The sequence below is a fragment of the Thermobia domestica genome, chromosome 11 (assembly GCF_964235325.1).
Source record: "Thermobia domestica chromosome 11, izTheDome1.hap1.1, whole genome shotgun sequence".
NCBI lineage: Eukaryota > Metazoa > Arthropoda > Insecta > Zygentoma > Lepismatidae > Thermobia > Thermobia domestica.
The window spans coordinates 78,143,894-78,161,308 of record NC_137464.1 but is presented as its reverse complement, the minus strand read 5'-3'; the positions used below and the strand labels follow the sequence as shown (position 1 = coordinate 78,161,308).

The following is a 17,415-nucleotide window of genomic DNA, read 5'->3' as shown; positions in this document are numbered from 1 at the left end:
GTGCTTCCATATCTTCTAAAACATCACGGGATACAGCATGCGACACAACACTTTCCGATTCGGGTCGGGTCAGCTCGAGTCGGGTTACGGGTCGGGTTGTCGGGTCGGGTCGGGTCACTCGGGTTATCGGGTCGGGTCAGTTCACTTTGGTCAACTGAGTTTAGGTTGAGCTTAAACTCTGCTGGAGTCGAAAGCTGCTGTTTTTCACTTGCTGCCTAATTAAAAATAGCAATTTTCAATTGATTTTATAGAAACCATAAATCTATTTTGAACACTTGCAGCTAGTGTTTTTACGATAAATGCTTATTTTTGTACTTGTGTGTGTACTTTAATTTTTAATTGTGGAAGATAGATTTTACCAATCGACTATAATATTAATATCTACGCCAATATGGAGTCTGGATTTAGAACAAAACTAGAAGTTGTTTAAGCAAGGCCAAAAGAAAGATTGGATATGGACGACCAAGCCCAAGCAGGGCCGCGGTAGCTCCGTGATAGAGAATTCATCTCTGGTGCATGGTGTCCATGGTTCGATCCCAGCTTGTGTTAAGTGGGCTTTGTGGTGGAGAAACGACGTGTAGTGGGTTTTCTCGAGGTTCTCTTGTTTCCTCCCACTTTCTTCATTCCACCATTGCATTCATTTCTCATGGTCACCATATCCCTTAGCCTCGGTGCAGAATAGAGGGACATTAAACTGAATATTTCATTTTATTTCACCAAGCCCAAGAACATCGATACAAGAATAAGATAAAGATTGGATATGCAAGACGAAGTGCATAGTAATCTTGCTCTTGGCCTTGTTTTGGTGATCACGAAGTAGCGATGAGCATATTTTCTTGCTTTCCGTATAGTATGAAAGACCTGATCTTCATTTGTACCGATGAGGTGAGCATTCTTGGCTCTTCTATAGCATGAAAGACCACCAAGTCTACGAAATGCAGGACCAAGACTTGACTGTGCAAGACAAAGAATAAGACGCAGTATTGATGACCAAGACCCAGGGTGCGATTTGTTTGAATTTCATTTGTTGGGCTGAAAGTGATGAAATAAAATTAGTACTTTATAATTAATTATCATATTATATTTTTAAATTTTAAATTACAAAATTCATATTATGTATCTTCTTACTTGCAACTATATATACTGTAAAATACGTTTTAATTACCGAGAAAGAAAAATCAAAGTGGCGCGGGTCCCGGAATCATAAGAACCTATTTTGGAATGAAAGTTGAAGGGTTGGAAAAAATCACAGGTGTTCTCCCGTTTCCTCAACCCTTATCATTGTAATTAAACGATTTACTTTTGTCTCCGCCAAGAGACTCTTGCTACTGGCTTCCAAGAAGACCCCCTGCCGTCCGAGCAGGTGAGAACACTGATCTTGAATAAAAATTTCGTCACATAGAACTAAAGCAAGAAAAAAAATAAATTTCTCTCACGTCGGACACTGGTATCAGTTATAAAAAGAAATAACCAAACCTCAAAAGTGCCAAATATTCATTAAGATGCATATACAAATCCCCCGCTTGATCTAGCTAGTGGTTAACGTGTAAGACTTCGGTACACGTGGTCCGGGTTTAATTCCCAATGGGAGTGCATTTTGGCGTTCACCCAGTGTCGTGACCTATAGTGCTCTCAAACGGGTCGGGTTGTAGGGTCAGGCTACTCGGGTCGGGTCAATCGGGTCGGGTTTTCGGGTGAGGTCAATCGGATCGGATCACGGGTCGGGTCACTCGCGTCGGGTCGGGTCATCCGGTCGGGTCAGTCAATTCGGGTCGGGTCGGGTCGGGTCGGTCTTCAACCCGACCCGTTGAGAGCACTAGTGTGTGTCTAAGTATGTGTGTATTTTTAAAATATGTTTATAGATATATATTTTTTTAAGTTTTCATTGTTAGGCATAATTATATATTTCAACATTTAAAATATAATTTTCCTTAAACTGTCTTAAGAATCATGAGCAATTTATCTATTCAGAGTTGGGAACACTGCCGAAATATCAGAAAAAAAATCTAGGCTAAACCGGGACTCTGGGAGCCCTGTAGCATCTACTGTTGACTATATATTGCATAATATAATACTTAAAAGGAACATCACCCAATTGTCCGGCTCCGATTTCAATGAAACTTTTCTATCTGATAGAGGACATATATGTATTATTTGTGATGACAGAAGTTTTTGCCGTGGTGCATGTTTTCTATTTTTTATATCTAGAAAGATTGCTGGATGTTTATCTGAACACTATTCATGAACTGACAAATCGCAACTCTTAAAAAAATGTAATAAATTTAGAAAACATGAGTCATGGGAACAATTGCAAAGTGCCAGTTGGAATCTTAAAACATGCGGTGAAAATTAGGAGTGTATCTAATTTGAAACATCGAATAATGGACGTTTGGTGCACATTAGAAGCAGTCCTAAATTCATACTGGTTAACTATAGAACAAAAATAAGCATACCATTGACATTTTGTGAAAATTTGCTATTAAAATGAGGTGCCACATGCTATAGTTTTCATTTTTCAAACTTCACTTTAATTCAAAATGACTGATTTCAAGATGGCTGCCGTCAAGGATATCCTTACCGTATCACTTCCCTTTGGTATATGTATTACCGAAGCTTTAATACACTTATTATCATTAACACGCGGGTTAGAAGCGGAGGTAAGGGTATTTCGCCCATAGTAAGTGAACAATTAAATGCATGTAACTTTTCCCCAAATGGGAGTATCTGAAAACTAGCTTCATCATTGTCTTCGTGATTAAATTCTAGCCCGAAATTATGTATCATATTACCCTATTCCCATTTCAAAAACTTGACCTTAATTCAAAATGTCGGATTTCAAGATGGCTGCGATCAAGATCATACCTACCATACAACTTTCCCCTAGGCCTTATATGCATCTAGATGGTTGTTCTTTCAGTAACGCTCCGTTTACAAGGGTTAGTAAGGGACTTCTGCAGTAATCTCTAAGAAGACATGCACCATGGCAAAAATTTCAGTCATCACAAATAATACATATATGTCCTCTATTAGTTATAAAAAATTCATTGAAATCGGAACCGGACAATTGGGTGATGTCCCTTGTTAGTATCAGTTATTTTTATTGTTACTACTTTCAGGTTCAATCTTTTGTTAAAAAAATCATTTTCTTTCCTTATAATTATCTACAAGAGTGCTGCTGGAATCCGTTTTCATAAAATGGTGATGACCCACCTTAGTGTTGTAAAATCTTTTGTGTATTATCTGGAAAGAGTAAATTATAGATTATGCCTATATTTATTTCACTGTGTGTTGGTTTCTCTTAGATTGCTGAGCTACGACCCTAGAACGAAGTCATCGAAGGTTTTAATTCCTGCTGTCCAATGCGCTAATGGAGTCCAACTGTCACCAAAAGAGGACTTCGTGCTGGTTGCAGAAGGAGGAAAAGACAGAATACTTAGGTAAGATATAAGTGATTATCAGGCATCCCCTAATGAATGGTTTTATTCATCATGGTTAAGGAAATAGACTGGGAAGCTCGGAGTCCGTTTTTAAATATTGATATGTTTGCGATTAATGTTTAAAGTGGTTTACATGTTCGTGTAAGATGTAATTGCAATATAACACTTCACCAGAAATACAGGAAATATGGCCTATGTAAACAATTCATGTTCTTCGAATAGCTACCGCTATATATAAAGAAATAGAATTCTCCAAAACTCCTCATTATAAAGTTTACGGTGGATGAAGTGACATTTTCATGTCTCGCTGGAAAAAGGGGTCGTGTCACTTTTTGAAATAGATACCTCTACTCTACTTTGATGTTTTGAGGTATGACCTTAAGTTTCATTATCCTTTGGTCCGAAGAATTCTTAAAATGCTTTTTTTTTTTTTTTTTTTTTTTTAATAATCTCTCCATAGTACAGTATTTGCAAAATTCGATTGGAAACATTTAGATTCATGTTAATGTTCAGCAGGTCCTCATTATCTCTAAAAAATACATACTGCCCAAGTAAAATCGTTGTGAAGAGCGTTTTTCTGAAACGTTCACTAGTATATATCACTCACTTTCAAGGTTTTGCTCCTATAACTTACGTCTTACAAATGTATAAAAGCATGTCGCCAGTCAAAAGAGATTGGAAACCTGTTCCAAGTAGTAACAAGGAACGAACATGAACCTGTCATCCGGTCATCCGAATCAAACCTAGTCTATTCGATAAACATAACAGAGATATGTTCGTGCACAAAAAATAGGTGCCATGGACAACGGAGTAAGTCCCTGGTGCCTATTAACCCTGTTAGTAAAAAGAAAATCGTAGACTCGCAATTAAATAGCTATTGCATCAACACTGTTCATTGCAAAGTCATGGTTTATAGTTCATTCTCTTCAGCAAGAAACATGTTTTCCAAAGGTGCTACGTATTAGGGCCCGTAACGTACTTGAACGTAGAAAATTGGGAGAATATTGGGAAAATTCCCTCCAAATATCCCTCCCATCAACTTTGCCCCCCCCCCCATGAGTGGCCTCGGGTAAAAGCACATAATCCAAATTTATCTCGAAAAATACTATAGGGATAAGAAATGAGTGTGCCAAGTTTTATTTTGAATGTGGTACAATTCTTGATATCAGGATAAATAGTACTGCGTTTATATTTTTTGTATTGTGTTCTGTTTATAAGTCAGGTCTTGGGTTCGGTTTTGTATGTACAGAGCGTATTGGTATTCAACCTTTCCCCTCATACCTATTCCGTCTATCAAAACAAAACTTGGTATACTCATTTATTATCCCCTATAGTATTTTTTGAGATATATTTGGATTGTGTAGTTTTACTCGAGATCACTCCAGAGGAGGTCAAAGTTGATAGGAGGGATTTTTGAAGGAAATTTTCCTGGCATTCTCCCAATCTTCCCTGTTCAGGTACTTTATGGGCAGCAATACATAGCACGATTTGTGCTGAAGAGAATGAACTTAAATCATGACTTTCCAATGAATAGTGTTGATGCAATAGCTATTTCACTGCGAGTTTACGATTTTCCTTATATTAACATGGTTAATGGGCCCCATGGACTTACTCTGTTGTTCATTGCACCTACTTTTTTTTTTTTTTTGGTACATGAACAATTATTTATGTTTATCCAGAGGACTAGGTTTGATTCGGACGTTTCTTTGACATATTTTTAAAATTCCTAGAAAACATAGTTTTCAACACGTGATTTATTATACCACTGTATAATCTACAGAACTTCCTCTTTACACAGACGTATAACATGCAACACTTGACATTTATTTCCACCACTTTTTAATGTATATATTAATTACGAAAATCGAGAAAAAATTTACAATGTAACAAAAAGTATAGAAATTTCCTATATGCATGTAATATGTAAGTTATGGTTGGAAAACAGTCACAAAATACACAATGTGAGAGTTTACAGCAATGATGCTTGTTATCTGTACATGAAAACTGAAAAATCACAGGTAATTAACCTTTCTGTGAAAAAGTTAAAACACTGTGGGACGCATAGACCGACATCACATTTGGGGCAGTAAAATGTAGTACCTTTTCGTGCCCACTTGCCTGTTTCTTATTTTATATCTGTCTCCGCAAAATTTCCACGATTTGTGTGGTCTTAAATTGTTGTCCGAAGGTGGTTCACCCACTTCAATGATCAATTCCTTCAGACGCATACTGTTGTTTTCTGGTTTCAGTTTCTTGAAGATTATATATGCATGCACCACTGACCTTATGAAGAAGTGAAAAACAACTTCTTCCACCATTTAAATGTCTTTCCTTTGAAAGGGTCTCGCCAGTTGGTCACTTCGATCATCACAAGCTAAAGAAAAAAACACACCTTCCTACAAATGTACACTCCGCATCAAAAAATTGCGACAGCTAACGCCGTGCAGCTAGTTCATCCAATATACACCTTCTTATCCCATAATCGTGTCTGGTAAAGAGACCCCCTCTCTCTCCTCCTTTCTTCTCTCCCATACTAAAATTAGCTAACAACATGAACGCAATTTTAATTTCAAACTACACATGTATTAGTATCGATAAAATGAAATAACAAAACCGAGACGAAACAAGATTCATAAGTTTATTTAGGGAGAAACTGAAACACACACAATGAAAAATTGAAACCAATGGATGTCTATTACATAGAGGTTCAGAAATGAGGCAGAGAGAGAGAGAGAGAAGGTAAGAGAAGAAGAAAAAGAAAAGGGAGAACAGATAAAAATGTGAAATTTTAAACTTAGTAAGAAAAGAACCTAACATTATAAAGTGCCGTTACCAGAAATCCAACAGTAATATAGAAATAACGTTTGTTTTGTATATTTTTTTCAGGACTGTTCGAATATATAGAGGATGCTTGAAACATTCATTAAGTTTCTTTCATAAAGGATAGAATACTCAATTTACAACAAAAAAAGGAAGAAAGAAAAAAAGATAAAATTGAATGAGTGCTATTTTACTGGCAATTTTTTATCAGAAATATAATATATTAAAAGTACAGACCGTATCATTATGAAAAGATACAAATGTTCAAATGGAAAATTAGATGTTCCTTATAGATGTAGCAGACCTTGCATGTTTCAAATTTCAACGTGAATAAAACACATTGAATTATAAGATGGAAACAAATTTGTGTCGAAGTAGTATAAATAAAATTTTGTTTTCAAATAACCAAAGAGGTTACCATTTTCTTGTCTTTTCCAAAGATTTATCTGTTGCGAACATCCAGCATCACTTTCATCTCTTGCGAATATAACGTTGTAATTTGCACAGAGAGAATGAACACGCTAGAACTCAAACGAATGATGTTGGTTAGCTTATGGACCACCACTGGGTCGAGGATTCAAACCGGTATTGACCCGGTAATTCGACGGAGACTCGGTAACCCGGATGATAAAAAAAGATATTTTGCTTATTCCCTTGCGTTTAAACAGTATTTCTTTCAGGGATATCCAGGACTGGAGATGTTATGCCCAGAGCACGAAAAACTCGACGCTGAAGTTGCCAGTTAATTACATTTTCCAGAGCAGGTCTATTGGTCTATTGCTCCGTTTTAGCTTTGGAACACGCACACTCACATGAAGTTCGAATGTACGTGGGAGAGAGGGGGAGAAGTGAAAGATGCAACGACAGGATAGGGAAACGTTAAGAAACAGAGAGAGAGAGGGACGAATATAAATATGAAACATACTTTTCATTACAGCGTATGATAAAGAAGCCACACACTGTTTATTCGAATTCTCGCCAGTGATGCTTAGTAAGTTCTCCAACAGAAGATAAATCTCTGTTTGCAGTCATTATTTTATGCGAAAAACTTATACTACCTGGTGGGAAATCGAACCCAGATTTCCCGCTTGGAAATCTGGTACCTTACCACTACGCCACCGACTGCTTTACCCAAACTTTGTTCAACAATAGCTGTAATATTTCTTTCTGAGAACGATAACACGAAAAGTGTTTACTGCAGATCAATTAAGTGTTTCGAATGTCTTGGTAAGTGCCTTGTCCTTTCGCAACCAACATTCGTAAATCGTCTCTATCATGATAAAGGTGTTTGCTTCCACAATCTTAAGCATTGTATGTCGAATATGAGAAATCGATTCTTCACTATCTCTTTGTAAAAAAAATGCAACTTTGGCGTGAACAGGACTTGAACTTAAGCTGGAGAGCTTTATTAATCATAAGTCCATCACGTTACCGCTACACTATAAGTTTTATTATTTCCGTACAGAAATTACAAGCTGAGAACACAACCACAGGAGCCAAACATGATTAAGTACAAAAGGAGGCTGTAGCCTGTTTACTATATTACATCATAACACATATACTATACATCACAAAAGAAAATTAAATAATAATAATAAGAAGAAGAAGAAGAAGAAGAAGAATAAGAATAAGAATAATAATAAAAGGGAAAAAATTGTACTAAAGGAGGCGGAAGCCTGTTTACTGTATTACATAATAATACTTATACTAAACATTACAATAGAATATTCTATGATATTAAAAAAAATCCGAAAGAGAGGGATGTGCATTATTGCAAAACCACTTCCAAAAACCGGCTAAAAAGTTGCCGGTCCCTGTCTGGGGTGTACAACTTTCGACGTGTACGTTTCAAAAATTCAAAATACGTGCGTGCATCTAACAAGGTTGTGAAGCGCTGAAAATATAAGAGAGTGCTGGCAACAAGAAACAGCACCGCTCGATGTTTAGTGGGGGGATAAAAATGAAAATCTGGGAATAACATAAATTGCACCGTGAAGTATGAAGGCGAGCGACGGGTAATGCGGCCCAACACCTCCTGCATGGTGTGCCAAATCAATGGCGAGCCGACACATTGTGTATATCGATGGGCTAATGTGTCCTCTTGCTGGCAGTGCTCGCACAAAGCATCTGGGGCTCGTTGAATCTCATAAAGACGCGCCCGTGTCGGGAAAAGTTGATGTACTACCTGAAACCACAAAACCTGCATGTACTCAGGTATGACAGGATTTGAGATATTAGACCAGACCTGCGGCCAATCTACGTGTGGATACTTTTGAGGTACGCGTAAAGTAGTGTGAGAGAAAGAGTGCGCATTGAGTGCCCTATATAACGAGCGCGCATTGTGTTGTTGAGGGTGGAGAACCATCCCGGAATAATTCCAATATCGGATAAACGTTTTGATATAGGCCGGGCACTGATCAACGAATTGAATATAAGGAGGGTTTTGCGGTTGACTATAATCCTTCCAGAAACAACTTACCCAATGGTTAGTGATAGAACTGAGTGATGAGAGCGCTGCATAAGTGTCAGCCATAAACAACGTTTGACATTTGATACGAATATTGACTAAGCCCAGCCCACCAGCGGAACGGGGCAAATAAAGGGCTTGATGGGGAATGCGAAAATAAAAACCTCGCCAAATATGCCATAGGAATAAGGATTCAAATCGTTTGGCATAAATTTCTGGGAACGGAAACACACGCGCTCTGTACCACAGTTTAGACACAACAAAAATATTGATAAACTGAATACGGTGAAGTAAATTGAGCCTACGGAAGCGCTGTGAATAGAACAACTTACGAATTTGCGTTAAAAGGGGAGCCCATACTTCATCATAGTTGGGAGTTGGGTTAGACGTGAAGGGAATGCCTAAAATAGTGAGTGAGGTGACATGCGGTAAGGCAGGAGAAACTGAAGGATCCTCTGGGAGCTGAAAACCGTTAAAGGACAACACCTGTGTTTTGTTGTCGTTATACTGCAAACCCGAGCATCGGGAAAAACGGGTCAGGACAGGAAACACGCCCTGTAGTGAGACAGGATCAACTCCTGTTATGGTCAAATCGTCAGCATACCCAAAAATGTTTTGACTGCGGAACAGGGAGGGTCCATTCGAAGACAACATGGCCAAACGATGGAGAAGTGGGTCTAAAACCAGAGCAAAAAGAACGGTGCTAAGACAGCACCCTTGGCGTAGTCCGCGTCGTAAAGGGATGGTTGGGGATAGATGTCCATTTATTTGCAAGCGGAACTGAGCTGTAGCATATAGATTATGAATCACCCGGCGAAAAATAGTGGGAAAACCCCAAGATTCAAGCGTCTGATGGAGAAACTGATGGTCTACTGAATCATAAGCTTTGGCTAAATCCACTGCGAGTGCGCCAGCAGGAACATGGCGAAGGTGATAATACGCAAATAGGTCCCGCAGGGAGCGAAGCGTGTATTGGATGTTATGCGAGTCATGTAGCGCAGCTTGATACGGGCTAATGTATTTCCGAATAATGGGACGAAGTCTGGCAGCGAGAACTTTTGTAAATAATTTAAGATCCACTGGTAATAAGGACAGCGGCCTATAATCGGTCACGACTCGCGCGTTGGAGGACTTTGGTAGGAGAACCACAATAGCTACGTTGTGAACAAAGGGCTCCCCAGATAACCATGCGTTAAACAGAGAAACCAGTGTACGGCTAAGAAAGGACCAGTAACGCTTATAAAAAGCAAAGCTCAGACCGTCGATCCCAGGGAGCTACGGCCTTTGGTTCCCCGTAGAACAGAAAAAATTTCAACCGCAGTGATAGGACGTGTTAAGGCGTGAGAATCATTCTCTGTGAACTTGTGAGGCAGAGCAGACAAGAATTCTGGGGCAGTAGAGAGGTCCGGAGTCTGCACACTGGTAAAAGCTGTATAATGCCTTGTGAATTCTTGGAGTATTTGTAGCGAGTCAGAAACTACAATTCCACCTGCCGTTGTGAGGGAGTCAATGTACGTAGCTTTCCGTTTCCGAAACAGAAGATCAATTTGGTAGATGGAAGCAGTTTCTTCTGGGAAGCAATGATAAAAATCCTCGGAGAAATAGGCTTGTATTGATGCATGTGAATCTAGTTGACGCAACCTACTCTTAAGTTCCTGAATTTGGATCCTGTTGGCCAAGGTTGGGGGGGATGTCCACAACTCGCTGAGAGCACGATGGAAAAATTCTGAAAGCGTACGGTCCTGCTGTTGTGCCAATTTACCGCGCCATTGGAAAAAACTGCGAATTTTAGGTTTACCGTATACTTGCCACCATGTATCAACATTGGGGAAATGTCGTTGCATCTTACACCAATACTCAAAGCGCGTCGTAAATTCATCTATCACGTCCTCACGAGACAAAAGGGTATTGTTAATCTTCCAATACGATGGACCGCGTCCAGCGGGAAGAGAAAAAGGAAGCTTAAAAGCTACTTCAACCGCAGCATGATTTGACAAAGGGGGCAAGAGGGTTAAAACGTGAAGCACTGCCTTGCATAAAGGATCTGTGACATAAACCCTATCGAGGCGACTTTGAGTTGACAAACAGCGAAATTTCATCACATGCGGTGAGTTAGAAACAAAGAGAGCATCATGTAGCTTCATGGCACGCACAAGCTCAACTAGTGCTGGGCAGGGAGGTGAGGGGGTGAGGGAGTCCCTAGGATCTATCACCGCATTAAAGTCGCCCAACATTATACATTGATCGACACCAGGAGGAACCATAGATGGTATAGTCGTTGCAAAAAACTCATCCCTCTCTTTAATTTTAAGAAATCCAGAATAAGCATACAATAGGATAATGCATATTCCTGAGATATAACATCTAATTGCTCTACCATCAGGTGATAACATGACACGATTATAAACCAAACCTTTTCTTACAAGTATCGCGACTCCTGTGGTGTTATGACAGTTAATTATAGCGTTATAATCGGGGAGAAAATCGAAAGAATGAAAAGTCAATTCAGTGAGACAACATACATCAGGACGGCGACGCTCGATAAACTGCTTTAACGACGTTAGATTTGGTGCAGAGCTAACCCTATTTATATTAAGAGTTAGAAGAGTGAAAGCATTTAACATGGGCATGCTCTGAGGAACTATGAAAAAACACACATTACAGTACTTACGTGAAAAATCCGTAGAAATATTGGTAGATAAGACCACAGCAAAACTATTAGTCTGGCACACTTGATAACAACAAACAAGGAAAAATAGAGAAAACAAAAAAACACGCATAACATGCGAATATGTATCGACACAAAAACACAGCTGTTATCGTATCGTGACAAGAAGGCAAACTAACAACACTCACTATAACTCAGAATCAGACGTGGAACGAAATTGTGGGGGAGGTTCTCGGGAACTTGGCTGTTTGGCTCGTGGTGGAACACACTGGGAAACAGGTTGTTCATTCTTTTTATTTGCTGACCTTGAAACTCGGCGGCGTTTTTGTTGAGAGAGAGAATCAAACTCCTCGGAATTAGCACTCTGGGAAAAAGTAGGAAGAATAAAAGCTTTGTTACCACTTGTCATAGACTCTGCTGAAATTGTAATATTCTGATTTGTAAATTGCACTGACATCTTCGAAACTTCCAGTGGCGGATCGGTAGGTTCCTGCGGGGGCGCAGGGAGTGTGGGCTCCTCCATCTCGGGCTGCAATGATTTGTATGACGTAGAATCATCTGATCGGCGAGGTAGCTCAGGGAAGTCAGCAACATCAAGGATAGGTTTATCCTGCGCGGGGCCGGACGGGAGGTCTGAGGGGGCCCCCGACAAGCGGTCCACAAAATCTGGAGAAGGAGCAGGACGCAGCACTTTCCCTATTTCCGTCATCTGAACTGATACAGCGTTAGGTTTCACACCCTGTGCAACTGGTTTTTTCTTGACTGGGCAGCAGGATACGGTGTGGGAAAAACTCTGGCAAAAAAAAACAGGTAATGAGTTGTCCCTCATACGAGACACTCACTTTGTAGCCCTGTACGATGACACGGGAAGGGATGTGTTTCGTCAGTTCCATGTGTATGATTCTAACCCCACTGTCGATTCCAGTGGGAAATGGGGCAGTCCAATATTGCGTTTCCACTCGACGCACGGTACCATAGGCCCGAAAATGGTCCTCTAACACTGTGAGGGGCACTTCTAGTGGAAAATCATAAACACGAACCATTTTCACTGGGTCTTCTGCTGGGACGATGCGCACTAAGCTTGTGTTGCCGTCGGCATGCTTAAATGGCACTGTGTCCGGTACTGTCAATGAAAACTGATCATAAGCCGCAACAGATTTAAATTTGATATAAATACTATAAGACTCTTCGTGGAGCTGTAATGCACAAATTTTCTCAAAAATACCTGGAAAATTATCAGTCAACCATTGGTAGACAAGGCTCGAATGGGGTCGAGAACTCTGGTATCGCTTATCAAAAATAAGCTTGTATTGCAATTCCTTCTTATAAGGCATCGCACTAGAATATGAACACAACTTAAACGAACTTCACTGTAGGAAAATAACACCAATCAGCCGAAATAGGCCTCAACTATCGTCGATGAACTGTTCACAACAGGTATGGATAAAGCAAATAGTCACTTCCGGTTCTGCTGCGATCTGCACTGCTCGAAGGCTCGAGCGAAACTGTGTACTATCATGCCACCTGAAACTTGAAGCCAAATAATACTTACTTTAGCCTTGATCTTTGGAACGATCAAGCTTCTTCCTGTAAGTTTATTTCCACCTAAGTGCAGAACGAAATTTATTTATTCGACGACCTGGAGAAAAATTAGTGCCCACTAATAAAGGAAACATCATACAATCCAGGAAAAATTACAGAAATAAAAACATATTACGAATTAATTTCGCCCTGCAAATTCAAAAGTATGCCAATAATAATAATAATAATAATAATAATAATAATAATAATAATAATAATAATAATAATAATAATAATAATAATAATAATAATAATAATAATAATATTATTATTATTATTAGCATCAATTGGCCGCTTTGCTGGGCTAAATTGAGAAATAATAATAATATGCTCCGTTATTCAGTCACGTTTTACTATTACTAAAGCGCTCTTTGATATCAGTCATTTACGATGAGTTTTATATATCCCTCCCCTTCCCATTTTGCGGAGCACGGCATCTTCAGTGTCATTGTTCATCTCAGCCACCAAGAAAACTATGAATTCCACAATGATATTAGTTATTATATTCAGCCCTCCTCCATGTTGTGGGCTGAATTTGGCTTTAAACGGCATCAGATGTGTCACTGTTCATCTTAGCGGCTCCAAAAATTATAGATTCGATACTAATATTGGTATTTTTTCGTTCTCTTTTAAATGTTGCTACCCTTCCTCCTTCGTTTAGTTACACCATCAAAATTATATGAGGAAAACCATATCAGACCCGGATCTCATCTGTTAAAAATTTCATAGAGATGTGTCGCGTGGTTCAAGAGTTATTAAGTTTTATTTATTTATATATATATATATATATATATATTTCCCCTCCCCTCCACTTCCCTATGTTTTACCGTCAAAGTGATATGATGAAAACAACTCCAGGCTCGAACTTCATCCATGTTGAAAATTTGATGCAGATCTGTCCAGTGGTTCAAGACTTATTAACTCATTAACATGGTCACTTTTATTTTTCTTTACATTGATTTTTGTATATCTCCCCGTCCTCCCCCTTCTCTACATTCCACTATCAAAGTGAAATGATTAAAAGCATTCCACTGCACAAACCTAATCTATGTTGAAAATTTCACCCAGATTGGTCGTTTGATTCAAGACTTAAGTTTTCTTTATTTTTTATATTTTACCATCCTCCCCCTCCCCTAAGTAACACCATCAAAACGAATAGATAAAAATACTCCCAGGTACGAACATTATCAATGTTGAATATTTGATCGAGATCAGTCGGGTGGTTCAAGAGACTATAAGTCACAGTCACATTCAATTTTATAATATAGGTTATTATTATTATTATTATTATTATTATTCGTATACTTTTGAATTTGCACGGCGAAATTACTGCATAATATGTTTTTATTTCTGTACTTTTTCCTGGATTGAATGTGGTTTCCTTTATTAGTGGGCACTAATTTCTTTCCAGGTCGTCGAATAATTGAATTTCGTTCTGCACTTAGGTGCAAATAACCTCACAGGAAGCAGCCTGATCGTTCCAAAGATCAAGGCTGAACTAAGCAATATTTGGCTCCTAGTTTCAGGTGGCATGACAGTGTAGCGGTAACGTAATGGACTTACGATTAACAAACCTGTCCAGCATAGGTTCAAATCCTGACTTCGCCAAAGTTGCATTTTTTACAAACTGATAGCGAAGAAACGATTTCTCATATTCGACATGCAATGCTTAAGATTGTGGAAGCTAACACCTTTATCATGATAGAGACGATTTACGAATGTTGGTCGGGAAAGAGCAAGGGATTTACCAGGATATTCGAAACACTTAATTGATCTGCAGTAAACACTTTTCGTGTTATCGTTCTCAGAAAGAAATATTACAGCTATTGTTGAACAAAGTTTGGGTAAAGCAATCGGTGGTGTAGTGGTAAAGTACCGAACTTCCAACTAGAAAATCTGGGTTCGATTTCCCACCAGGCAGTATAATTTTTCGCATAAAATAATGGCTGCAAACAGAGATTTATCTTCTGTTGGAGAACTTACAAAGCATCACTGGCGAGAATTCGAATAAACAGTGTGTGGCTTCTTCATCATACGCTGTAATGAAAAGTATGTTTCATATTTATATTCGTCCCTCTCTCTCTCTGTTTCTTAACGTTTCCCTATCCTGTCGTTGCATCTTTCACTTCTTTCCCTCTCTCTCACGTACACTCGAACTTCATGTGCGTGTGCGTGTTCCAATGTTAAAACGGAGTAATAGACCGATAGACCTGGTCTGGAAAATGTAACTAACTGGCAACTTCAGCGTCGAGTTTTCGCGCTCTGGGCATAACATCTCCAGTCCTGGTCATCTCTGAAAGAAATACTATTTAAACGCAAGGGAATAAGCAAAATATCTTTTTTATTATCTGGGTTCCTGAGTCTCCGTCGAATTACCGGGTCACTACCGGTTTGAATCCTCGACCCAGTGGGTCCATAAGCTAACCAACATCATCCGACTGGCTTTCTGATCCGTTTGAGCTCTAGCGTGTTCATTCTATCTGTGCAAATTACAACGTTATATTCGCAAGAGATGAAAGTCATGTTGGATGTTCAGAACAGATAAATCTTCGGAAAAGACTAGAAAATGGCAACCTCTTTGGTTATTTGAAAACAAAATTTTTATTATACTAGTTCGACACAAATTTGTTTCCAACTTATAATTCAATGTGTTTTATTCACGTTGACATTTGAAACATGCAAGGTCTGCTAAATCTATAAGGAACATCCGATTTCCATTTGAACATTCGTAACTTTTCATTATTATATGATTTGGACTTTTAATACAGGATATTTCTGATAAAAATTTACCAGTAAAATAGCACTCATTCAATTTTATCTTTCTTTCTTTCTTCCTTTTTCTTTTCGTTTTCTTTTGTTTTCTTTTTTTGTTCACTTTGTATTAGTAGTCTGGAATGGAAGATATGCCCTGCGCTACCTACTGGGTTTATTAGAATGTAGTTTGCATCAGTACGTCCAATGAACACTACCGAATTTACAACCGAACCACGCGGAAACAAAGCATGTGTGTAAAACTTTTGACATTATCTTAGATGTGTCTGTGAGATCTACAATTCTACTCGAAATTGAGTATGCTATCCTTTATGAAAGAGACTTAATGAATGTTTCAAGCATCCTCTATATATTCGAACAGTCCAGAAAAAAATATCAATAACAAACGTTATTTCTATATTACTGTTGGATTTCTGGTAACGGAACTTTATAATGTTAGGTTCTTTTCTTACTAAGTTTAAAATTCCACATTTTTATCTGTTCTCTGTTTTCTTTTTCTTCTTCCCTCTCTCTCTGTTTTCTCTCTCTCTCTCTCTCTCTCTCTCTCTCTCTCTCTTTCTGCCTCATTTCTGAACATCTGTGCAATAGACATCCATTGGTTTCAATTTTTCATTGTGTGTGTTTCAGTTTGTCCTTAAATAAACTTATGAATCTTGTTTCGTCTCGGTTTTGTTATTCCATTTTATCGATACTAATACATGTGTAGTTTGAAATTAAAATTGCGTTCATGTTGTTAGCTAATTTTAGTATGGGAGAGAAGAAAGGAGGAGAGAGAGGGGTCTCTTTACCAGACACGATTATGGGTTAAGAAGGTGTATATTGGGTGGCCTAGCTGCACGGTGTTAGCTGTCGCAAATTTTTTGATGCGGAGTGTACAAAACCTTAACAGTTCGCAGTCCGTCCGGAATGTGTTAATAATTACGCAGAGAAATTTTAGTACTATATTTTTGAGTTTCTTAATACTGTCAAAAAAGTGAAGCAAGATCGCTCACTGTATCTCTTGTGTCTGCAACATTCATGATTGTGTAGGGTTGATTCTAAATGTATTACGAGGGACGATCGGGAAGAATGATTACCAAGGCTATTATGGGGTTATGTGTAAGACAGGTGAAAGATGAACACATCTGATGATAGAGAACATTCAACACTAATTCTCGATGTAATCACATTTATTGTTCAAGCAGTTGTCACAACGGTAGATGAGGTTTTCCATATTGGTTCATATGCACAGAAATCTGCGTCAAGTTATCATAGCCACCTTGAGGCAGCAGTTTTGACATTATCACATGTCAGATAATGGTAGCCAGCCATATTCTGCTTTAGAGCAAGAGAAAGGTGAAAATGACTGGTGACTAGGTCAGAACTGCAAACAACAAAAATTCTGAATATGCGTCTGCTTTATTCTATTATATGAGAGAAAGAGAAATAAATTATATGACAGGTTTTTTTTTTTAATTTAAAAGAATGTAGATTACCATTAAATGAAATGCAGGGAAATTTCTTAATAATAATGTACAAACATGATTACGAATAGACCATTTTAGGTAAACAAAATTCAGTATTAAATAACAGTTCCTTAATAGACTATACATACCTATATTTTATCATTTAAGATGAGTGGTTTGCATAATTTTCTCTGAAATATAAATTTCTATCGTTATATTTATTTA

General features: G+C 38.4%; 1 protein-coding gene across 1 annotated transcript in view; it reads left to right on the top strand.

Annotated features, from left to right (window-relative positions):
* The window catches only part of LOC145663604 (adipocyte plasma membrane-associated protein-like), a 272,201-nt gene that overhangs the window by 243,871 nt on the left and 10,915 nt on the right, over positions 1–17,415 (top strand). The window contains exon 6 of the mRNA XM_081729713.1: positions 3,303–3,437. Coding sequence (XP_081585839.1) covers positions 3,303–3,437 — 135 coding nt within the window. The remainder of the gene's footprint in view (positions 1–3,302; positions 3,438–17,415) is intronic.